We start from the raw sequence: 25993 nt of genomic DNA, 5'->3' as shown, positions 1-25993 counted from the left end.
ATCTTTGTTAGGTGTTTTTCTATGTTGTGTAGTATATGAGATCCACCATACGTAAACCTATAGAGACAACAACTGGAATAAGGGTTCTTAGGGAATATGGAGGAGGAGGTAGCAGAGGAGGATGGGGGTTACAGTCAAGGAGTTCAAAAAGAAGAAAATGTTTTTAATTTTGGTAGCAATTATACAATACTGCTTGATGTAATTGAACTATGGAATGGTATGATGTCTGTATTAGCTCCTAATAAAATAGTTTGGAATAAAATAGAAACCAAAAAGGTAATTGCTTAATTTTGTATTTAGTGAAGATTCCAAAATAACTGTTCTTTTTATTGACATCTCCCTAAGTATGTACTTAACATTTTCATTGGATTCATTGAAATCCAATCTTTAAAACTGGGTTGGGTTTTTTTGTTGGTGTTTTTTTTTTGGTGGGGGGCGGGGGGTTGCTTGTTAAGAGTTACTCTGGTCCAGGACAGATGATCCCTTCAGGACCAGTGCTGAGAGTGGCGATACTGGGAGGGAGGAAGGTGGGTGGGTTGGAAAGGGGGAACCAATTACAAGGATCTACATATAACCTCCTCCCTGGGGGATGGACAACATAAAAATGGGTGAAGGGAGATATCGGACTGTGTAAGATATGACAAAAGAATAATAATTTATAAATAATCAAGGGTTCATGAGGGAGGGGGAGCAGGGAGGGAGGAGAAAAAATGAGGAGCTGATACCAAGGGCTCAAGTAGAAAGCAAATGTTTTGAGAATGATCATGGCAGCAAATGTACAAATGTGATTGACACAATGGATGGATGTATGGATTGTGATAAGAGTTGTACGAGCCCCAATAAAATGATTAAAAAGAAGAAGAAGAGTTACTGTGGACTGATCTAATTTGTTAATTGGTTTTTGACACTTGTCACCAGTAAAGAGAATTTAACCTCTCTGTACAGCTTATCTTCACCTTAATTTCTTTTCTTTTATACCAGAATCCCAAGGACTGCAGCAAAGCAAAGAAGCTAGTGTGTAATATTAACAAAGGCTGTGGCTATGGTTGTCAACTCCATCACGTGGTCTACTGCTTCATGATTGCCTATGGCACCCAGAGGACGCTCATCTTGGAATCTCAGAATTGGCGGTATGCTACTGGTGGATGGGAGACTGTATTTAGACCTGTAAGTGAGACATGCACAGATAGATCTGGCACCTCCACTGGACACTGGTCAGGTAAGAAGCCTGTGCTGTCAGAATGGCTACATGACCACATTTTCAAATGTCTATTTTCCTTTTGCTCTGGATTTATGAAGATTATGTATTGCAGAGCTAACATCTAGGAGAACAATATTTAAGTGTATTTTATGATCTGTTTTATTTAATGACAGTGATAATACCACCATTCCATTTTTTCAATGCTTTCACATTATTGAGCTCATATGATTTTCATCGTTGTGTCCCATAAGGTAGAACAGTGGTTTTCAAACTTTAGCATGCATGAAAATGACCTGGATGACTTGTTAAAACACCATTTTCTGATTCAGTAGATTTGGGTATGGTCTGAGAATTTGCATTTCTGAGAAAGTACCCAGGTTCTGAGACTATTCTTTGGCAATCCCTGAGAATAGACTATGTGGGTAACCCTATCTTTATTTTACAAATGAGATCAGTAGAGCCTCACTTGTTTATGTGCTTTTAATTTCATTAATTCAGCAATCAGTTGATTAATCTGAGTAAAGGGAGCTTTGATGGTAGGTACAGTGGTTATGTGCTCAGCTGCTTTAACCCATCAGACTCTCTACAGGAGAAAAATTGTGGCTTTCTGCTCCATAAAGATTACAGATTTGGAACACTGAGAACACCATTCCCTGTCCTTTAGGGTCACTGTGAGTCTTAATCAATTTGAAGGCAACTAATCTATTGCTGTTTCTTTACTGGTGATCTTTAATGAAAATGTAAAGTTGAACTACATGTGTTAAAATCTTGCCTTTGTCACATTTTATTCTTGGGCAAGTTACTTACCCCAGGCCTCAATTTTCTCATCCATAAAATCAGAAGTAATAATTTATTTTCTTAATTGAATTATTGTTAGAATTTAGTTCAATCATACATATGTGTAATACATTTGACATAACACCTGATTTATAAGTTTACAATACTTTCCTATTGTTTTTAGATATCATCAGATTGATTTTGACTCTTAGCTACTCTCTATGACTGAGTAGAAGGGCCCAGTAGGGCTTTATTGGCTGTAATCTTTATGAACAGATTGCCAGGACTTTCTCCCTCAGAATCAATGTAATCATCACTAGCTATTGTTAATAGTTTTAATAGGTTTTTTTCCCTTCAGCAAATATCTACTGGTGCCTGCAGTATGCTAGATATTGAATTAAGGAAGTTGTTATCTAAATAAAGTAAACTTACTGTCTCTACACTCATGTCTTGGGAGGAGTCAAACTATTTCTACCCCCAAGACAAAACAAAAAGCTGAGGTGTTGGTTCACTGGCTGGATAAAAACGGTGGGACACCAAAGACATAGCCTCTAGTCATCCTTCAGGATTGGGGCTGAACCCACTCTCGTGTTATAATAACCAACCACATAAGATTAAAAAGGCAGTGTTTACCCAATGACAAAATCCAGAGCGGTCAGAAAGAAGGAGAAATGGAAACAGGAAACTGGGGAAACATGGGTTCAGTGAGGGTGTATCCAGGGGGCTGCAATGGATAAGTTAAATTTGGTGATTGTAAAACTATGATCTGCTCTGGAAACCTTTACCTAATTCACAATAAAAAGTTTTAAAAGAAAATAAAGTTGAAGCCATTTCAGTTGATATATTTCTCATGTGTGACTGGGCCCTTTTTCTCACAAATTAAAGCACTGTACTTGGGATTGGGAGTTTGTCATTGGAAAAGTGGATAACTTTAGTTGCTTTGTTTCCTTTTCCACTTTTAGAAAAAAACCAAAAGTTAAATAATACCCAACTCTTCACAGAAGTATTGAGAAACCTAAATGGGTAATTTCTGTAAAATACTTAAGAGTTGCTGTCTAAAGGGAATATATAGATGAAAAGGATCTTCTAATGTGATTATTTTTCTTCCTTAGTATAATTTAGAAGTATGTTCTTTTATTCAACAGTTTTACTTTGAAACTCACTTTAGATTTTAAAGTGAACCTCAATCTGGAACTGAGTTTAGTCTCAATCTATAATTAAGTTTAGCTTTAGTTGGGAGGCTCCACTGATAACGGTCATCAATTTACAGCCAGCCACTAACAAGAGTCCAGATGGTGTGTGTTTTCAGCTTTAAGCTGCTAATGGAAAAGTCTGCGAGGTAAACCCACCTGCCACCCTGCAGGATCCTGGAAGGTGTGGCCATCTGCTACAGTAAGGATTGCTGTGGACGGGTGCTGCTGGGTCTGTTCCTGCCCACAGTGACCCGTGCACCTTAGAACAAAGCGGTACCCACTCCTGTGCCATCCTTAGAGTTGTCCGTACCTTTGAGCACCTTGTTGCGGTCACGGCCTCAATTCGTGTTTGAAGTTCTTCATCTTTTTCCTTCTCCCTCTACTTTAAAAAGCATGATGCCCTTGGCTGTCATCTTTATGGGAAAGATTACACTATGAGGTTGTTCTGTCCTGCCCTATAGGGTCATTATGAGTTGGAATTGACTCAATGGCAATGGGATTTTTAAGAACAGAGAAGATTTCAGGGTTAAGAATATGCTCAATTTCTCAGGTTGGAAAAGGAACTCTTCCAGGCTTCCCATACATAACTTTTTCATTCATAGATTAGTTCAGTTTCAAGTGATTATGGAATTATATAGCCAGAGAAGGACAAGGCTCTTATTTTCCACTGTCTCTAGGGAGAGGGAGCCTTTTAAGTGGCAGTCAGTTAATAAGGAAATAAAAGTTGGCTTTGGTGGATTTATCAAATTTAGTGTATAGTTTGACCTTGCCTACGTGTTACAATGATGCTAGAAACAAAGCTGGTGTGTTATGCTGGGCTGACTAGAGAAATAAATCTAGGGACACTCATACATATGTAAGTCTGATACTAGTCCATAAATCCTTTCAGACTCATACAGCACATGCAATGATGCAAAATGCAGGAAGATCACAGGCCAGTGGATGCAAAATCTTGTGGATCCAGTGACAGTGGAAGCATCTTTAGGACCCTTGCACATCTCGGTGTGGTTCCTTGTGGCTTGTCAACAGAAAGGTGAAAGCAGGGGGTGGGGGGGCAGCCTCCATCAAGCTAGTTATCTCAGTTGCCCTCCAATCAAAGTGCAACCTGATTGGCAGCTAAACTCCACCCACATGTTCCTAAGGGAGCCATGCTGGCACAAAAAACCCTATCACAGCTGGGGTTTGTATGATAGAATTTTGCAAGACCAATGACTTGTTCATTGCAAATAACTTTTCAACAACATTTAACATGGTTATATTGGTGGACTTCTCCAGATGGAATACACTGAAATCAAATTGACTACAAGTTGAAGTTGAAGAGGATTCAAACAAATTCACAGTGCCAAAATATAAGCTTGAGTGTATCCCACCTGAATTTCAAAAACATCTCAAGAATAGATTAGACTCATTGAACACTAATGACAGAAGACCTGGTGAACTCTAGGGTGATATCAAGAACATCATACATGAATAAAGCAAAAAATAATTTAAAAGACAAGAAAGAAAGAAAAGACCAAAGTGATGTTAGAAGAGACTCTGAAAATTGATCTTGAACGTAAAACAGTTAAAGCAAATGGGGAAAAAATGATTAAGCAAAAGCTGGGCAGAAAATCTCAAAGGGCAATTCAGGAACCCAAAGTAGAACATTACGTGGCACGTGCAAAGACTTAGATCTGGACAACCAACAGGAAGGACACACTCAGCATATCTTAACCTGAAAGAACTCAATACAAGATTCCAGCCGTAAGTTGCAGGGTTGAAATATTTTATGGACAAAATATTGAATGATGCAGGAAGCATTAACAGAAGATGGAGAGGATATACCAAGTCACTGTACCAAAAAGAAATACTCAACATTCAACCATTTCAGGAGGTAGCATCTGATTAAAAAAGAAGACCAAGCCGCACTGAAAACATTAGCTAATAACAAAGCTTCAGGCGTTGACTGAATGCTAGTTCAAATGTTTTAACAAACTGGTGCTTCGCTGGAAATATCTAACTCAATACAGCTGCCTAGTCAACTGATTGGAAGCGATCCATATTAACACTGATTCCAAAGAAAGATGATCCAACAGAAGGTGGATATTATAAAAATATATCATTAATATCACACACAAGTAAAGTTTTGCTGAAGATCATCCAACAACAGTTGCAGCAGTACAGAGGAGGATGATAGAACAAGGGATATCATTGTTGAACTCAGATAGATCTTGGAAGAAAGCAGAGAATACTAGAAAGGTATTTACTTGTTTATTGATTATGTAAAGGCATGTGACTGGAGCAGAACCTGTGCATGGACCAAGAGTCAATTGTTAGAGTAAGAGAATATAGGTGAGAGTTTGGAGACAGGCACAGAAGGAGATAAGGTTTAATCAGGAATGAGAAGTATAGAGAGACTTTTTTAAGGTGAGGGAAAACTCTTGGATGAGTTCCCCAATCCAATGAGTTAGGTTAGGGAAGTCGCAGCTTGTCAGTGAGGCGGTGGGAGATATATAGGGCTTGAGCTAGGGAGGTAGAAGTTGACAAGAAGGGAGATTTTTTGCTTGCAGCTGCAGGACCTTGAGTTAGGATGTGATCCTTGGGAAGTGCCTTTGTTGTTTGTCAACCTACTCCCTGGAGTGCTGGAACTGGGGTGGCACAACTTTGGTCTGGAGAGATAAGCTCCTTGGAATGTTGGGGCAGAAGATGCAGACTTCAATAGGTCATTTATCCTCCTGAGAGGCTTGAAATGGGGGCCTTGAAGTTCTATCTTCCTGAGAAGCCGCAGAGGAGATGGGGAATGCCCACTCGGGAGAGGAGATTGGGGGCTGCCTACTCTGGACCTGATCCAAACAACAGGGTGATTGAAAATCAGGAAAAGTGTGTATCAGGGTTTATCCTCTCGCCATACTATTTCAATCTGTATGCTGAGCAAATAATCTGAGACGCTGGACTATATGAAGAAAAACATGGCATCGGGGTTGAGGAAGGTTTATGAGAAACCTTTGCTACGTAGGTGACACAACCTTGCTTGCTGAATGAAGAGGATTTGAAACACTTGCTGATGAAGTTCAAGGGTTTCAGCCTTCAATATGGATTACAATATAAAGAAAACCCAAATTTTAACAACTGGACCAATAGGTAGCATCAAGGGGGAACCGGTCACAATAATCAATGTATGGGCCCCCTCCCAGGGGGACAGACAGCAAAAAAGTGGGTGAAGGGAAACAGCAGTTTATGTAAGACGGGGGGGAAAAAAGAAGAAGAAGAATTTATAAATTATCAAGTGGACATGGGGGAGGGAGGTGGGAGGGGAGGGAAAAATGAGGAGCTGATACTAAGGGCTCAAGTAGAAAGAAAATGTTTTGAAAAAGATGATGGCAATATATGTACAGATGTGTTTGACACAATGGAAATATGTATGGATTGTGATAAGAACTGTAAGAGCCCCCGATAAAATAAAATAAGATGGAAGTTGTCGAGGACTTTACCTTGCTTAATAATGCTCATGGGAGCAGCAATCAAGAAATCAAACAACACATTTCATCAGGTGAATGTGCTGCACATGATCTCTTGAAAGTATTGAAAAGCAAGGATGTTACTTTTAGGACTGGCGTGTGTTTGAGCCAAGCCATGACGTTTTCAATCCCCTCATATGTGTGTGAAAGATGGACATTGAGTAAGCAAGACCAAAAAGAATTGATGCATTTAATTATGGTACTGGTGAAGAATACTGAAAGTACCATGGACTACCATAAGAACAAACAAATCTGCCCTAGATGCAGTGTATAACTACGCTGCTTCTTAGAAGCGAGGAGGGTGAGACTGTCTTCTGTACTTCGGACATGTTCTTAGGAGAGACCAGTCTGGAAAAAGACGTCATGCTTGGTAGAGTGGAAGGCTAGTGGAAAAGAGACGATAGATGGAAACTGGCTGCAGCAGTGGACGCAACCATGGTAACAAGTGTGAGGGCGTTGCAGGGCATTGTTTCATTCTTTTGTACAGTGGGTTGCTATGAGTTGGAACTCTCTCGACTACACCTACAAATGTGCTACAATTAGTTATTTAGTTTGCTTTTGTATTTTCTTCTTAGTATTTTGTTGTCCCTAATTAAAGAAATCATTTTGTCATGATGGCCCAGAATTGCTACTATAATTAAAAGTATCTTTACATTATCATTTAGGTATTATATATGTTCCTTTTGCTATTGAATTGAACTGTGCCTGTCGGACACTTTTAATTAATTAGACTTATGATTATTCTCAATATCCTTGCAGAATTCATTGCAACTAAAATAATTTAGATACAGAAATACCTCGGTTGTCTAACTCAATTAATTTTAAAATCGTGTTAGAACACCAAAAAATTTGAGAACTGAACATATTTTTCCCATAAGAGATAGTGGAAATCCTAATAATTGGTTCTGAGGCCTTAAAATTACTCTTATAAATTCATTTTTCCAGAACTTTAACACACAGTTAACAGTCCTAGCTTGTGGAACTACCCTCTAAAATGCCTAAACACAATAAATACAGTACATTAAATATCAAACACAGTAGATTAAATTGAATTACTATATTTTTACACAAAAAATACACAACGTTTTAATGCACTAACACAAGCACTGAATGGTATGTGAGGGAGAGCAGCTCTTAGATGTAGGTGTTCTTAGAGCATCACCCTTTGTGTTCCTGACGAGAGCAATGCATGACCCACTCTTGGCTCACACAGGTTTTTTCAAGTCAGATTTTTGGTTCAAATGCCAATCAAAGTTATGAACACTGAGCAGATTTTTTCAGAACTTTTGCTGTTCAACTAGTGTAAAGTTCAAATTCGGAGCCATTCGTTAAACAAGATATTACTGTATTATACCTGTGTCTGAAAGAAAAAGATTTCTGTGTCAGCATAGAGTAACTTTATAGAAAGTGTGACCCATATGCTTTACATTATCTACATGTGTACATTTTAGGGAAGTAGTTAACTTGTTTATAGGTTTTGAGGAGGCAGATAAATTCTAAAAACCTTTTTGATATTAATCTGTTAGTTAATCATAAATCAAATACTTCTGTTAACCGTTCTGACATATACAAAGAATCTTGGGATATTTCCCTGAGCACCACTGCTGCAAAATTATTTTTGTTTATTCACACTTGATATGATGTACTTGCAATTTTGGTGATTCCTGTATACATCTGTCACCAGTACAGGAATTGATATTCATATCTGATTACTTCAATAGCTGTATCATACTTTTTTTATAGATTACCTTCTATTTTTCCTATATTATTTCAACTTTGTGTATAAAATCATATTTATTCTAATAAATTCTTTTCTTTGTTAAGTGAAGCATAATATTAAAGATTATGCTTGCAATTTAAAATAATAAAAATATTTTCCATCACCTGTACCTCTCCTCGCTATTTCTACAGATTTGCGTTCTACAGCTGCTGATAAAATGGTCAGTTTCTTTTTCTGTATCTCTTAAAGCCAAACTAACTAGAGATAGTAGAGTAGGCTTGATTCTTCCACACAAATTCTGAATGGTAATTCAGAATAGGAATCTTTCCTGAATGTTTAATGATTTGAAGTGTGTTCCTAAAATTATTGGTGTATATTTTAAGCCATGCACGTATACCTTGCTTAGCATCCATAATATGGTCTTAGAAGTACTTTTTCATTTATCGTACAAGTACTTCTTAAATTGAGTTATGAGCAAACCTGGAGAAAGTGAGACAGAAGTTCTTAAGCTGCCTGGAGAAGCCCAGTTGATTTTTCCTGGACTGTCAGTTTTATTTGACGTGGGGTTGTTGGTAGGTGCCATCAAGTTGATTCTTAGCAACCTATATGACACAGTAAATCTACCCTCTTGTAAAGCCAAGGGAATTCAAACCACCAGTCTTCTGACTGGCAACCGAGCAGTCACCTCCAGTCACCAGGGCACCTTATTTGATTATAAATAAAATCAATTTCAGTAACAAAACAAATTCTATATAATGGTATAAACTGGAAATTTTTATAAAACATCAAACATTTGCTCATTGAGTTGGGTCATGTTTTATACGCTCAATAGTATGAATTTTGCTGGAGACCTAGTAGTGCAGTGAGTTACATATTGCGCTGATAACTACAAGGTCAGCAGTTCAAATCCAACAGTTGCTCTTTAGAAGAAAGCTGAGGCTTTCTACTCCCATAAAGATAATCTCTGAAACCCATAGGGGCAATTCTATTATTACTCTGTCCTATAGGACCATTATTGCTCAGAGTTGACCTGATGGCAGTGAGTATGAATTTACCCTCCTCTGCTATTGAAGTAGTTTGGCAGAAGATTCTAGAGAGAACCATTCTATGGTTACATTTTTTAGCTCATTAGCTCTTTAGCTTCTCTTAAAGGTGATCCAAGGCCATCAGCAAGACCCTGGTCTTCTCGATCATTTACACAGTGCCAAACACTTGGCCTGAGCAAAATAGATGCAGTAAAAGAAACAAACAACCCTAACTCTCTTCATCCCTCTTCAAATCTTAAGCATTATTCTGGGAGCTATGAGATGATTTTATTAAATTGGAGATTTTATTTTTTAAAAATAGGCTATTGCTAAGAATGAATCTTTTAAACATATTCTACTCTTTCTTTGTAAAATGAAGCTCTTGTAAAGTGAGTTCTGAGAGTAAAAAAAAGGTTTGACTTAGGAAGTAGTAATGCATAATTATCAACAAAGTCACTGTGGAGTGGAAAAAAATTCATTGGAAAAGTTTTAGAAAAATCCCCTAAAATCTGTTTAGAACCTATCCAAGGCTGCTAGAGTCAGGAATAAGATCCAGTGCTTTTCTTCCTTTGGGGGTGTCTGAGCTGCATAGCCTTGATAGCTCTCAGGAATGTATCAGTAGTTTTGTAAATACTGATATACTTTTGTGTTACAAGTGAGATTTGGCATAAATTGAATCACTATAAATCAAGTCATGTGTTAAACATTCTAATGGAGCTGTGTAGGGATCCCCAAATGAAATCCTTTCATAAAGCACAAAATCTTTTTTCTATTAAGAGCTACTAGTTCACTAACTCACTATGTTCTTTTTATTGATTTAAAAAATTATTTTATTGGGGGCTCATACAATTGTCATCACAATCCATGCATACATCCGTTGTGTCAAGCACATATGCACATTTGTTGCCCTCATCATTCTCAAAACATTTGCCTCCCACTCTAGCCCCTAATATCAGTTGCTCATTTTCCCCCTCCCTCACCACTCCCAACTCCCTCATGAACCCATCATAGTTCATAAATTATTACAGTTTTGTCATAAGTTACACTGTCCGATGTTACCCTCTGCCCTCTTTGCTGTCCATCCCCCAGGGAGGAGGCAATACTAGATTCTTGTAATTGGTTCCCCCTTCCTACCCCACATTCCCTTCACCCTCCAGGCATCGCCCCTCTCACCACTGGTCCTGAAGGAGTCATCTATACTGGATTCCCTGTGTTCCCGGTTGCTATCAGTACCAATGTACTTCCTCCGGTCCAGCCAGATTTGTAAGGTAGAACTGGGATCATGATAGTGGGGGGGGAAGGAAGCATTAAAGAGCTAGAGGAAAGTTATGTTTCATCGTTGCTACCCTGCACCCTGATTGGCTCGTCTCCTCCCCACAACCCCTCAGTAAGGGGGTGTTCAGTTGCCCACCGGAGTCTCTCCTCTGCACTCACCCACCTTTACAATGATGTGATTTTTTGTTCTTGGATGCTTGATACCTGATCCCTTCGACAGCTCGTGGTCACACATGCTGGTGTGCTTCTTCCATGTGGGCTTTGTTGCTTCTGAGCCAGTTGGCCGCTTGTTTATCTTCAAGCCTTTAATGTTTGGCTTTTTATGTATTTTCTTCAGGCACACCTATGTACTGTGTATCTTGAAGGCTTGGTCACATTTGGCTTTTAATTCAAACATCCACAGTATGTAATAGGAAGGAGGCAATCTTTCAGTAGCATTCTGATAACGGTTTTACTTGTTTAAAGCATGTAGACCAGATTAAAGGTTAGAGTGATTCTACAAATAAGCTAACTCTTGAAATGAAGAAAGTTAAGAATTCTTCCTATCACCTTTGATTGGTCTAATATCCATAGTTCTGGGTATGATTTGAGTCCAGAATTTCCCTATCTCTCTTTCTCGGGCTTTTATAAATGATAGGTTGATTCCATGAAATAGAAAATAATACTGTTCATGACCTCTAGTGAAGTATTGCATCTTTTTTTTTCACCGCAAAAGAGTGTCTATTAAACAAACAAATCAAAAGCTCTGTAAAGGTTTTATTTTATGTGCGTGTATGTGTGCACACACATAATTTTTTAATAATAGAACTTTTTGTTCCACATACATTTTCATTGTTTTTAGCAGAAGCTCAAAAGCAGACTGCATGATACTACATGTGGTTTAAAATCAGGAAGGTATATATCGTGGTTAATCTGTTAATGTAAGTAGTTTTGATCCTTATAGTGACTTCTTTACTCTTTAATACCTTAGAGAGGTCTTGTGCAGTGGATTTTCATAATGCAATACGTTGTTTGATTTATTGATTGATGCTTCCATGAGCATTGATTGTGGATCCAAATAAAATGATTCTTAACAATTTCAAACTTTTCTCCATTTATCATTGTGCTATCTATTGGCTCAGTTGTGGAGCTGTTTATTTTCTGTACATTGAACAATGGTTCATATTGAAAGTTATAGTCAGTAAGTACTTAAAGTCCCTTTGGCTTTCAGCAGAAAAAGGTTGTTCCATCTGCATATCACAGGTTGTTAGTGAGCCTTCATCCACTCCTGATGCTGAGTTCTTCAGATAGTTCAGTCCCCCTAATTATTTACTAAGCATGCAGATGGAATACGTTTGGTGAAAGGATACAACCATGACATATACCTTCCTGATTTTAAACCGCATGTAATATCTTGTTCTGTTGGATTGACTGCCTCTTGCTCTGTGTACAGGCTCCATATGAGAATAATGAAGTGTTCTGGAATTCCTATTCTTCTCAATGTTAGTATAGTTTGTTAAGATTCACACACTTGAATGCCTTGGCATAGTCAATAAGACGCAAACAAGCATTTTACTAGTATTCTCTGCTTTCCTCCAAGATCTGCCTGATATCAACAACAGTAACTCTCAGTCCATATTCCTTTCTGAATTTGACTTTGAATTTCTGGCAGATCTCTGTCAATGTATTGTTACACCCATGAATTAACTTCAACAGTGTTTTACTTGGATGTGATATTAATGATACTGTTTGATAATTTCCACATTTTGTTGGGTCAGATTTCTTTGGAATGGACACAAATCGAAATCTCTTCTAGTCAGTTAACTAGGCTGCTGTCTTCCAAATTTCTTGACATAGACAAGTGAGTATTTCCTCTGTTGTATTAACATATTAAAGCATTTCAATTGGCATTCCATTAATGTCTGGAGCTTTAATTCTTGCTCATACCTCAGTAAGACTTGAACGTGTTCCTTTAATACCAGCCACTTCTTGATCATATGCTACCCCTTAAAGTGGTTGGATGTTGCCCATTTCTTTGTTGTTGTTGAAAATTTCTTTCCGGTAAACTGACTTTGTGTATTCCTTCCATCGTCTTTTGATGCTCCCTACATCATGCAATATTTTCCCCATAGAATCCTTCAGTAAGACTACTCCAGCATTGAATATGTTCTTCATTTCTTTAGTTTGATATATATAGTTTGAACATATATATATGTTCATCCTTTTTAGCTTTCTAACTCCGGGTCTTTACACATTTAATCATACTTTGTCTTCTCAAGTAACCCTTTGAAATTTTCTGTTAGGCTCTTAGTTCATCATTTATTCCATTTTCTTTCACTAGTCTACAATCAAGAGCAATTTCCAGAATTTCTTCTGACATTCACTTTGGCCTTTCTCCTAACTAGTTGTGTTGCATTTTTCAAGAGGATCAAAGACAAATCTGGTAGCAAGTGTTTACGCACCTCACTGCCGTCAAATCCATTCCGACTCATAGCAACCTATAGAACAGAGTAGAACTGCTCCATAGGGTTTTTCAGACAGTAACCCTGTACAATAGCAGACTGCCTCAAAGTTTTCCCATAGAGCAACTGGTGAATTCAAATCTGTGACTTTTTAATTTATGATTAGCAGACCAAGTGCTTATCCCATTGTGCCACTAAGACTTTTTAGACAGAGCTTAAGTGCTGCCATTTTTAAGGTTTGAAATGATAATATGTTAATTAAATAATCCTTTTATTTTGTATCCATACTTAACTGTTATTGGGTAAAGGAAACTGAAAACCAGTGTTTACTTGCACAGTAATTACAATTTTTGCAGTAGATTTCCTATTTATAAGAATCCAGGAGCACATTTCCATTCACTTAAGAAAAACAATAAATAAATGTAAACGTGCTTTTGAAGAATATCAACAAAAGTAGTCAAATTAATATAGAATTGCTTGTTAGAAAGATTTTTAATTGATTTGAAGAAATTAACAGGAGTGGCATTATTATGATCATTATTATTCAGCCTTTCCTTGGAAACTGTGCCAAGGATGTTTAAAAAAAAAAAAGAATGAGTATCACCCTGAAAGATGTGTGCTTTCTAAATTAAACACCCAAGAAATATTAAACCACCTTCAGGGAGGAGAATGTATTTCCTGCTAACATAATTTAAAATATAACAAATAGTTGGCTATTTGGGGATTTTTTGAAAAGACTAAATTACCATATGTTAATAGAAAATTATTCCAAACACCAAAAATAAATGAAAAAAGAGACATAAAAATTTCCCAATTTTATGATTTTTATAGAACAGCATTTATTATACCAGTCATAAATGCTATGGCTATATTCATGACATTAAAAAAATTCTAATAGCTTCAAGCTATATGTTTTTAAAAAATAACATTAATATTGATATATACTCATTATTTAATGTGTATATGAATAAATTGCTTTTCCTTGTCTACTATATATATAATTTAAATTAAATTGTTTCTTATTTGAATAAATGAAATCTCTTCTTAGGACATTGTTAAGAATTGTGCATTAGTGATCAATTGTCATTTTGGTTTCTTTATTTTATGTCAGTGCAGATATTTTCCTTGGCAATGCTTTCATTGAAATACAGATTTTAATATATCATATATACTCGAGTATAATCCAACCTGAATATCAGTCAAGGCACCTAATTTTACCACAAAAACTGCATTAAAAATGTGCTGAGAAACTCGAATTATACACGAGTATATGTGGTATTTGGTGCCATTTTCTATCATTTGACAGAAATACTAATACTTGGTTTACATAACAACTATAATGTGCTCTTACTTCTTTAACAGCCCTTATTATCTTCTTTCCTGATGGAATTATTTATGTAATTGAGCAAAACAAAGACTGGCTATTGCATAGAAAAACACCTCTGTAAATTGATGCATTTGTTAAGCCATTTCATAAGGATTACTCTATAGTTCTGTCTGATGGAAATGAATTGCCTGTACGTTTTCAAAGATGCTGAGAAGATTAAAGAAAAGGGGGAAGAAAAGAATCATTCTAAGGAGTCTTGAATGTAGCCTTTGCATTGAAACTAGAAAATAGTCTGAGCCCTTTGCCTAGTTACGTTGTTCTTAAAAATGAGGAAAAAGACAGGTTCCACACAGCTATATTTTGACGGAATAAATATTGCCAATGGAAAACTACCATTTTTAAACTGTTGTTCTGTTCTTAATAAACGTATAATTTTAACAAATGTTATGTTTCCCTTTCACTCACTTCCATAGAGTCAATTACAGCTCATAGCGACCCTTGTACGACCGGGTAGAACTGCCCCTCTGGGTTTCTAAGACTGTGGCTCTTTCCGAGAGTAGAGACTCTCTTCTTTCTCTGGCATTATTTTAGTTTAAATTAATCAAATATATATATATATATTATATACAAGACCATGAGAAAGAGAAACTTTCAGAAAAATAATATGTGAGCTTTTTGAAGCTCATTGGCTTCTAAAATGTGCAACTAAGTCTCTGAGTGACATAGTGCTGCTTTAACAAAAACACTCTAAGTGCTTCAGCAAACTACTTTTCTCACAGTGTAGGAGTCTGCTAGTCCCAATCAGGGTGCTCACGCTAGGGGTGGTGTTTTCCCTCCACTCTGGAGGAAGGTCCTTATCTCACTGAGCTGCTCTCCTGGGTGAGGTGGCTACAGGCATATCTTTTCACTCATCTCTGCTTGTTCACCTGGTTGTTTAATCTCTTTTATACTCAAAAGAGATTCGTTTAAAATATTGTTTATACTTACTCTCTGTCTCATAAACATAACAAAAAGTCCCTATTCCCAAATGGAATTATAACCACAGGACATTTTGTGAGGACAGAGTTCAATCCAAAACACTCGTGCTTTTTTGTGTGTGTCTCTTTAAAATATCTTTTTGTCAAAGGAATGTGAAACAATGCCACCCAATCTCCCAATTTTAACAGAAGTTTGAAAACATTTTCCCTAGCAACACTAAATGGAAGAATTCACTTTCCCTTAGTAACCATTTTAAGAGCAATAACACCATCTTTCCTAAATTAAAAGAGATTTAATTGTAGGTAATTGTATATGAGAAAGATCTCAAAAGTTACTTTTCCTTCACTTTGCAAAGCTCTATGCTTTGCTTACAATAGTTTAACCCTCGTGCACAGTGATCGTGGGCACAGCCCGTAGTCGCCTCACAAATAAGCCCCCTCTAGAAAGGGGTGCTGTTGCGTGGCGGCGAGCAATTGTAGCCACCAGCCTGCGTGCCCTTCTGTGGCAGCTGGCTTCATTTAGCATTTTACAAAATTTCATGCTGTTGGCCTCTAGCGCCTGGCATTCTTAGATTAAAATTTAAATGCATTCTTATCATCCCCTAACACAGAGCTCACTTAAACAACCCTGGATCTAGTCTGGGACACCTGTTCTTGAATCCATTTGTTTTTGTAATAAGTTCAATATGAAATAAATCTCTGTGCTCTATCGTGCAGGAGAAAGGGGTCGGAAAATAAATTTTAAAAGCAGACTAAATTGAAAGAAAATGGGTGACCACCTGGACCTCTGAGGTGGCAGTCATATAGTGCTTTGTCTTTGAATCTCTGCACTGCTGTTGTCTGTGGCTACAGGTGCCTGCAGTGCAGTCTGTACGAGGATGTGACAGCTGTGACCACAGAGCCTCAGGGATGTATGGTCCCAATGACTAATCACAGAGTCTGTGGGCATGTGGCATGCCATTTTTGTGACTACCTGATCCCAAATGTATGGGCTGTGGAAACATGCTATATGAGATCTGAGAGAAGGTACTTTGTCAACCCTATTCGTAGCAGGTGTATAGCATAGTCTGCTGAGGGTGGGGTGAACTGCAGGACTGTAGGTGGAAAAAAGTCTGAGTATAATGAGGAAGGGGACGGCTGGTAGTGAAGGCCAGGGGTTGGGGGGTCGGGGGTGGTGGCGGCATCACTAGCCACCAGGTTGTACCTATACCTTGTCACTGAAAGTGTCAGGGAGTTGGTAGAAGAGCATACACTACACCAGTCACCGTATTTCTGCCCTGACACCAGCAAAAGTTATGGGGGTGAAGTCTAGCATCTTTAGTTCCCACACTACCACCTTTCCCCTTGTTGGGCCCGTAACCCAAACAACTAGGGACCACTGCTGGTCAGTGGGTTTGTCCCTACTTACTGCCCCCTTCCTGCTTTGGTGCTGACCTGGGTTGCTGAGTTCTTGCTTGCTTCCCTGCACTTGTTTTTTTTTTCCTTAGACCTAGCTCGTGTTCTAGTCACCTTGTTTAACTCGGGGTTTGTTTATGCTCTGTTCTCTATTTCTCTCTATTGTGGATTCTGTGAAGTTGGCTTTTCCTCACCCATGTATGTTGCCTTCTATGTCCCAAACTGGCCAGACTATTTTAGGCATCTGGCTCCAACCCCCTCTTTCAATTGCTGTTGGTTGGTTGGTTGTCGATGCAGCTCACCAGATACTAATATTCTCTTTTCTCAGTAGTGAAGAGATTGATAAATTAGAAGCTGCGTAGTGTTGACTAGTTTGCTTCTTAACCGAGTACAATTGATGGTATCTGAATCTCAAAGTTTTCCAGTAATACTGATTTTGTGATGTTGGATGGTAGACTCACCAACTAACTGATTATTTTTGTGTGCCTCATGATCCCTGTTAAATACAGTCCTTTATTTAATTGATTTATTCAAGTCCATCTTATATAATACTAGGGAGATTCCTATTCCAAATCTTGCTTTAGAAGGCCAAAATATATGCCTTTTTTAAAACCAGCAATTTGTATAACACTGTAGCATAGTGCTACACTTGTCTTCTAACCTCATATCTCTGAACTGTTTTATTGTTTCCTCAATATGAATCTGTATGTTCATTTTCTTCTTTTATGGTATATTCAAGATTTCCGGTTACAGTTTTTCTAAAAATACTAGGATTGATCTTTTGTGTAGGCCTTTCATATTAGGCCTTCCTTATTTAACTTTATTTAACATAATTGGATGATAGTAAAAGAACTACAAGTAGCTTCGGTCCAATATGAAAGAAACATCTTATTCCTAACTTGCCAACTATGCTAATCACAGAGACAGCAATAAGATTTCCCCAAGGTAGAGACTGTAGCGTGTCAGCTGACAGTTGTCAAGGCATTGGGACATGTGGGAAAGATGTAAGAGGAATACAGGAGTAGAATTGTCCTTATCATCAAGTAGAGAAAAGAGGAGTTTGGGTTTGGCTTTTTGGTAAATGTAATTAAATTTATCCTTGTTTTCCTCTACTTTCTCTTGTTTCTTGCCAATAAGATATGCTGTTTTAGGGTCTTTGGGGATTTAGAGTGGTAGGTAAGCCATAAATTGGGAGAATACACTAAATTGTTTTTAAAAAACCAAGCAAACAAAATCTTCTCCAACACTCTAGCCATAGATTTATTTATAGGGCCTTATGCAATTGCTTATTAATCAAAAAGAACATTGGCAGACATATCCCCTTTATGAGAAAGCTATAGAATTGAAACCTCCTGGAAAAGTAACTTTTGTATGCATGTAAAGTTAAATGACTAAATTTGTTTCAGAAATAGTAAGAATGACTGCACGAAGCCTTCTGTTTAGTGGCATGAAGCAAAGCAACTCTTTTTGTTCTCTTATTTTAACACCGTCCTGTCTGCCTTATCCTGAGCTACATAACTCACTAAGGTATTGCATATTTTCCATTAGCCATTCTTTTAGCTCCCTATCCAGAGTTAAGTCTATCAGAATATCGTTGAGGTCAGTGAAGCATGAGAGCCCTGTGCCTTTGCAAGACATTTCTGTTGCTGGTGAAAGCAGCACGCATCTCCTAAGAATGCTGCACAATCATCCCCATAGTGTGATATGGTAATTCTTAAGAATGTTGCTAACACTGCACTGTTTCATATGATTGAATTTAGAATTTTCATTCAATTGGGCGAAGGCTTCACACTGGCAGTAATAATAGTTTTTCAAGTGGTTGCTTAAGTAAAGTGGCAGTGGAATTCATATAACAGACGACAGTTGCTCATTCACTTCCAAGAAGCGCTCTCTATCAGTCACGATGATGGAAAGACAAAAGTAGAGTAGCCCAGATGTTCACTTTTTAATAGTGTATCCTTCCCCCTCCTTTTAAATGAGCACAAAGCTCCGTCATTAAATGAGGACATAAATATTAATGTCATCATTGTTGAAATCCCAAAGACGTGACACACTTCTGCACTCCTGGTTTTTTATTTTGTTGTTGTTTTCAAAACCATTTTATGGGCACTAATACAGATAATCATATCTTTCCATAGATCAATAACATTAAGTAGTTTTAAAACATTCTCTTCCTTCTTGAACTCCTTGATATCAGCCCTCCTTTACCCATTTCCCCTGCTGTGCCCCCCAGGAATGCTTATTCTATTTGCTATCTCTATGTGTTCATCAGTCCTGGGTTTCATAGACTGAAAAACATACAACAAAAATTCAAGAGGGCTACCCCCAGTGACAAAATGTCAATCTTCTTCATACAAATGAAGTCAAGAAAGTTCCCACGTGACTCTAGCAGTCTCAAGATAGCTAGTTAACTCTCAGCCTTTATTTCTTTTTACTCTTGCCTCCTCTACCAAGTCTCAGTTTACTAGGAATTTAAGAAGGGTCCTATTTGGCAGCACAGTACTGAAGAAAATGTAAGCAAATTCCAGAAGTTCAGAGGGCCTTTGTGGATATAACTTAAATCCAGCCGAGGCACCTAATTTTACCACAAAAACTGAATTTAAAATGTGCTGAAAAACTAGGCATATACACGAGTACATATGGTGCACACATTCCTTACTGTGTTGAGAACAGGAAGTGTTCCTGGTTCAAGACAACCAGCTGCTATGTGTGTTTTCAGTGTAGGAGAGGTGCTTGGTCAAGTCAAGGTTTTAACTGTAGAGTGTCAAAACTTTCAGATGACTGCACTCGGTGCTTTTCAGTTTGATCCATTTGTTGGATATTTTGGAGGAGGAAAAAGCAAAGCAAAGCACAAAGCTGCTAATTGTTCCATTGCCCATGATAAGATACAGTCGGATGCAGAACTCACTGAAATGGGGTTCCTTGATAGTTTTCAGAGACTACGACATTTTGGCAAATACATTTGACCTTCGGTATAGTTTGGGATTGCTTCCAGAGCCAAAGTACACAAATATGCAAGCCCCTTATATAAAATAGTGTGTATATTTACTTATAACCTACATATATCCTCCCATATCCATTAAATCATTTCCCCAAAATCAAACTGAACTCACTGCCATGAATTCCATTCCAACTCATAATGACCCTATAGAACAGAGTCTATATTCATATATGTATAAATAACTCAAACTGTGACTGTAACTCTTAACTGGAGTAGAAAGCCTTATCTTTCTCTTGCAAATCAACTGGTGATTTCAAACTACTGACCTTGTGATTAGCTGCCTCACTTCTAACTCACTACACCACCAGGACTCTTCAGCAGTTCAAACCCACCAGCCATTTTGGGAAAAAGATGGAACTCTCATACAGATTTAACAACCTCTGCAACCCAAGCGGTAGTTCTGTTCTCTGGAGTCATTGTGTGTTAGAATTGACCTGATGGCATTTGCGGAATTAGGCTAACTTCTTACTGGCTCCTTCACCGCCCGGAATGTTTTTCTACTGTCAAGTGGTTGACTCTGATTGAGAACCCACACATACATATGTGAGTCTATTGTAACTCTTCCTGCACCAAACTGAATTCTCCTTATTAAGAATTGTTTAGCAGAATTGGCCCTTCAGTTAAGAGCTAACATTAGGTAAAGAGCTAACAGATACAGATATCTTTGTGTGTGTAGCGATACTTTAGTCATCTAACTCAATTTGTTCCGATTCATCTTTGAACACTGAAAAGATCTAGAACTGAACATACTTTTCCCATAAGAAATAATGCAAAACCAAATAATTGGTTCTGAAGCCCAAAAAATTACACTTATAAGTTCATTTTTCCAGGACTGTAAATCACTATAGAGTAGTGGTTCTCAGCCTTCCCAATTCTGCGACCCTTTAATACAGTTCCTCATGTTGTAGTGACTTCGAACCATAAAATTATTTTTGTTTTTACTTTATCACTGTCATTTTGCTACTGTTTTGAATCGGGCGACCCCTGTGAAAGGGTCAGTCGACCCCCAGGTTGAGAACCGCTGCTCTAGAGGCTTCTCGCCTCGTATGTCCCTCTCTGATACGCTGTCACCATCCAGTTGTTCCTGATTTATCCAAATTAGCAGGAACTTTTTAACTTCTTCGCTGGTCTGTGTTCTTTGTTTCCTGGGGTTAACGATATCACACCTTTTGCTACATTGTCTGCTATAATCACTTTTTTTAAGTTGATAATATCTACTGAGCCATGTTGCATTCAGCCACCAGATCAGAGAAGCTGAGATCTGATTCAAAATTTACAATTTCCTTCTTTCTTTAACTCTATCATGGCTCTTACAGTTTTTCTCTTAGCTTTACTGTTGGTATCACTAACTTTCTCTGGTGCCATGGTTACAATATTTTACCCAAATAAAGCTTAAAAACAAACAAACCGTGACAAGTGTTTTAACGTACTTAAGCACGATGTGTAGTCTGAGCAAGAGTGGCGCGTAGACTGAAGCACAGCCCCTGGTGTCAGAAGTGAGACTGGACATGTGATCCACTCTCAGCCTGCATAGGTATCTTCATGTCAGAGTTTGGGTTCACTGTAAAGCAAAGTCATGGACACCAAGGAGATTTTTTTTTTTTTTGAACTTTACTGTTCGAGTAATGGAAAGTTGAAGCTTGGAGCTCTTCAACAACTAAAGTATCACTGTGTATGCGTGTGTTTTCTTTTGGGGAGGTTATTAGATTTTGATTCAGTATCTGATTTCCAAAGATATTCTACTACTTGGTGGCTTGTCTTTTCACTTTTTTGGTAAAGTCTTTTGATGATCCTAAATTTTTAATCTTATGTGATCTCATTTATTTATTATGTTGTGCTAGTTGTGCTTTTCTTATTACATGATCATTTGTAAAAATCTAGACATGACAGCATTGTCCATGCATTTTCTTCTAAGGATTTCATGGTTTTAATTTGCACATGTAAGTCCTGAATCCTGAATCCATTTTAAATATGATTTTGGATGTTGTGTGACCCATGAGTTCTGTTTCATTTTCCTGTATGTAAAAATACATTTTTCCCAGCACCATTAATTGATTTACTTACTTTTTTTTATAAATCGTTTTATTTTAGGCTCCAGAGCCCTTTAACAATCCATTCATCCATTATATCAAGCACATTTGTTACATATGTTGCCATCATCATTTTCAAAACATTTTCTTATACTTGAGCCCTTGGTATCAGCTCCTCTCCGCCTCCGCCCCCCGTGAATCCTTGATAAATTCTAAATTATTATTGTTTTCATATCTTACACTGTCCGCTGTCTCCCTTCACCCATGTTTCTATTGTTTGTCCCTGAAGGGGGGGGGGTGTTATAAGTCAATCCTTGCAATCGGTTTCCCCATTCTTCCCCTTCTCCCCACAGCTTTCCCCTACCCTCATGGTATCACTACTCCCATTACCCATGTGACCAGATTGAAAACGGGACACCATTGACCAGGGGTCGGGGGGTCTTGATTGAAAATTTGGTCTATATGGACCAAATAGACCGTTCCCTAGCTTGTTGCGCATTCTTTCCAAAAATCAGGACTTTTTTAAAACACCAAAAATCGGGACTATCCCGCCAAAAGCGGGACATCTGGTCACCTTACCATTACTGTTCCTCGGGGGTGGTTATCCGTCCTGGATTCTGTGTGTTGAAAGCTGTTTTTTTTGTGCCAGTGTACATGTTCCAGTCTGAGCCGGGTTTGTGAGGTAGAACTGGGGTCATGATAGTGAGGGCAGTGGGGGAGGGGAAGCATTAAGGAACTAGAGGAGTGTTGTGTGTTTCTTCGGCCCAGCACCATTTATTAAAACAGATTCTTTCTTCCCATCTATTAGATTAAGTATTGTAAAAATAAATTGACCATAGATGTATAGGTTTTTTTCTGGACTCAATTCTACATTTGTATGTCTTTTGTTATACCTATACCAAGATGTTTGAATATTGTAACTGTATAGTGTGTTTTAAAGTAGGAAATATGCGTCCTGTTACATTTTGCTCTTTCAACATTGTTTTAGCTATTCATGGACTTTTGCCATTCCATCTAAAGTGGCAATTTCTGGGAAAAAGGCTGTTGGAAATTTGATCTGGATTGCAGTGAATCTATAGATTGCTTTGGGTAGTATTGATACCTTAGCAATATTAACCTTTTAATCCATGAATATTGAATGTCTTTACATTTATTTAGATCTTTGATCTCTTTAAGCAGTGTTTTATAATTTTCATTATATAATTTCCATCTTGTCCCTGGTTGAACTTATTCCTTGGTATTTTATACTCTGAAGAGCTCTGGTGGCACTGTTGGGTAAGCGTTCAACTACTCACCATACCGGTGGTTCAAAACCAATAGCCACGCTGCCCCGCAAAGACGAGGCTATCTCTGTCTACTCCTGTAACAGCTGAGTCACAGAAAGCCTGCACAGGGTCGCTGTGAGTCAGCGCCAACTGGATGCTAGTGAGCTTTTTAGTTTATTTTCTTTTGAGATGCTGTTTTACATGGAATTCTTTCCCTAAATTTTCTCTCATATTTCTGTGATATATATAAACCTAACTTGTTGTTGTTTCCCAAAGGAGCAAAACCCAACTATTAAAAACAACAACAATAACAAAACAACTATTTGTTATCTTATACTCTGAAACTTTGCTACTTTTTCTATTAACGTTCAAAGTTTTCTTGTGGACTCTTTGGGATTTTTCTATATATAATATCAAGTCATCTGAAAATAGGAATAATTGTAATTCTTTCCCATCTGGATCCCTTTTATTTCTTTTTCCTGTCTATTGCTATAGCCAGGAGAGCTGGCGTGTTTTGAGAATTATTCTGTTTCAGGCATTATGCTCAGCATCTGTATACAGTCTTTCACTTTATCCTTCAAATGATTCAGTAAGTAAGGTTATTAATCACATTAAGCATACTGTTATTAACCGTATTTTACAGAATAGTAAGGTGCTAATCTTAATCCTATTTCCATTTTTTAAAAATAGTCACAACTCTTTAACATGATTAAACCATTGAATTTTATGATATGTGAATTATGTCAATAACGTTTTTTTAAAAGACGGAGAAGAGAAAGCACCATCTCTTCTGAGCGTTTTGAGTCCACTCCAGAGCTCGTTTTCTTACAGAGGTGCACGTGGAATCCTGTGTCTTCTGTGCTGTCAGCCAAGCCAACATTTTTGGCCTGCTTCAAGGAGCGGGTTGGCTGCAGGGAAGGACCCACTGTAGAGATCAAGAAAATCCAACCACATCTCTAGATGACAAACATCCCCAGGTAATGGTTTTGAAAAAGGGAAATATGTCAGCTGAAGAAGTCATGAAAATTAAAGCAGAGATCGAGGCAGCCAAGGTAGAAGAGCCAGCACCAGCCGATGGAGGACTCGTGTATCAAATGCCGGTCAAGCATTCCTCTGATGAAAAATATTTGGATTAAACAGCAAGCTCCCAAAGGAACAAGACAAACGAAGATGAAACAGATAAGCAGGACTACGTTAAAAAGAACTCACAAAAGTAAATAAAAAATAGTAGCCTTTTTTCTTTGGGCAATGAAGATGAAAATAAAGAATTGTATATATTTTGGACCTAGTCTCCCCTGAGAGTTTATGGGATACTTTTAAAAATAATATTATTTTCTTTATTATAAAAGTCATACAAGTTTATTATAGAAAATTTGGGGGTGGGTGGGAATTAATAAAACTGTAAATCAATTCTCAGATGCGAAATGCCAACCACATAGAAATTAACTAGTAATATTTTTTTATTTTACATGTATGGGTTTGAATATGTAAATTAAGTTGTTTAAAACAAAATTGAAATTATACTCTATATGTTTTATGTCTAGCTTCTCACTTTACAAGCATTTCTCCATCTCAGTAAAATTTAAAAACTTGACATTAATAGCAATGGGGGATTTCACAATTACATGGATCACCTGTGCATCTTCCTCATTAGCAGAACCCCACTTTAGATGGAAGAGATGATACTGTGCCTAGATAAAAATAAATTTTCAGCTTCTGCTAGGATTGGTCATAATATGACTCAGGTATGCGAGATGTTGAGATAAAACTACTGATGTTTTGATTTAAAAGGACAGACTTAGCAAGCACGAGAATTTGCCCTTCTCCCTTCCTCCTGTCTGGAGCACAGGTGGAAAACCTGAGAGTACCAGAGCCATTTCAGGTTTAAGGAAAGCAGCCCCCTGCTCTGGATGGCACGGTGAAAAAATGCATCTTCCAAACTCTTTGAGTACATGTCTAATGATTCACTTAGAATAGCCAGAAGCAGAATTACAGGGTCAACGCATTTTAATAGTTTTAAAGCTATTGATGCTTACTACCACATTGCTGTCTAAAGTGGTTACCACATATCTTCTTGACCATCTCTGAGAGCATGTTTCACCTCAGCCACAGTGACTGCACTAGACTTGAACTAGTGTCAGCCCTCTCGTTTTTATCATTTTCGTTTATTGAAAATGGTATTGAGTAATTTCTTTTAACTGGCAATTTCTTTGCTTCCCCTGGGAGGTTAAAGTTTTCTACATGCATGGTCCATTTAATTTGCTATTTTTGTTGTTTTGTTTTTCAGTTTTCTTTTAATTAACTTTTTGTTCATTTTCCATTACTTTAGTTATATTTTTCTTATTGAGTTTATAAATTACCTTATCTAGAACTTTTTTCATAGTGACCCTATAGGACAGAGTAGAAGTGCCCCTATGGGTTTATGAGACTGTAACTCTTTATGAAGTAGAAAGCTTCATCTTTCTCCCACAGAGCAAGCAGGGGCTATGAACTGTTGAGCAATTTTTTGCTTTATTTTTCCTGTCTGATTTTTTAATTATTCTTTGTTTTCCCACCTCTATATCAAATCAAGAATTGTGTGTGTGAGTGTGTGTGCATGTGTGTACACATGTATATATGAAACAAAGGAGATGAAGTTAAATGTAACTTACCTGGTCACACAACTGGTAATTGATAAAGCATTTGAATATTAGATTAGTTTTTGATTCCCAAAGCTCATGCCCTTAGTCACTGCAGACTTCAGTCAAGATGCTATATGGGTAGGCATTTGCCTTAGGCAGCGGTTCTCAAATGTGGGCTGCAACCCCTTTGGGGGTCAAATGACTCACAACAGTAGCAAAATGACAGTGATGAAGCAGCAACAAAAATC

The 25993-nt window shown here is 37.7% G+C and overlaps 1 protein-coding gene across 2 annotated transcripts in view; it reads left to right on the top strand.

Moving 5' to 3' along the window:
• The window catches only part of FUT8 (fucosyltransferase 8), a 166790-nt gene that overhangs the window by 105731 nt on the left and 35066 nt on the right, over nt 1-25993 (top strand). For both annotated transcript variants that reach the window (XM_004698659.2, XM_045288156.1), the window contains one exon: nt 982-1219. In XM_004698659.2, coding sequence (XP_004698716.1) covers nt 982-1219 — 238 coding nt within the window. The remainder of the gene's footprint in view (nt 1-981; nt 1220-25993) is intronic.

The sequence above is a fragment of the Echinops telfairi genome, unplaced genomic scaffold, assembly GCF_000313985.2.
Source record: "Echinops telfairi isolate 266 unplaced genomic scaffold, ASM31398v2 ScPeMD7_18;HRSCAF=68, whole genome shotgun sequence".
NCBI classification, from domain to species: Eukaryota; Metazoa; Chordata; class Mammalia; order Afrosoricida; family Tenrecidae; genus Echinops; species Echinops telfairi.
This window is presented reverse-complemented; position numbering and strand designations above follow the sequence as displayed.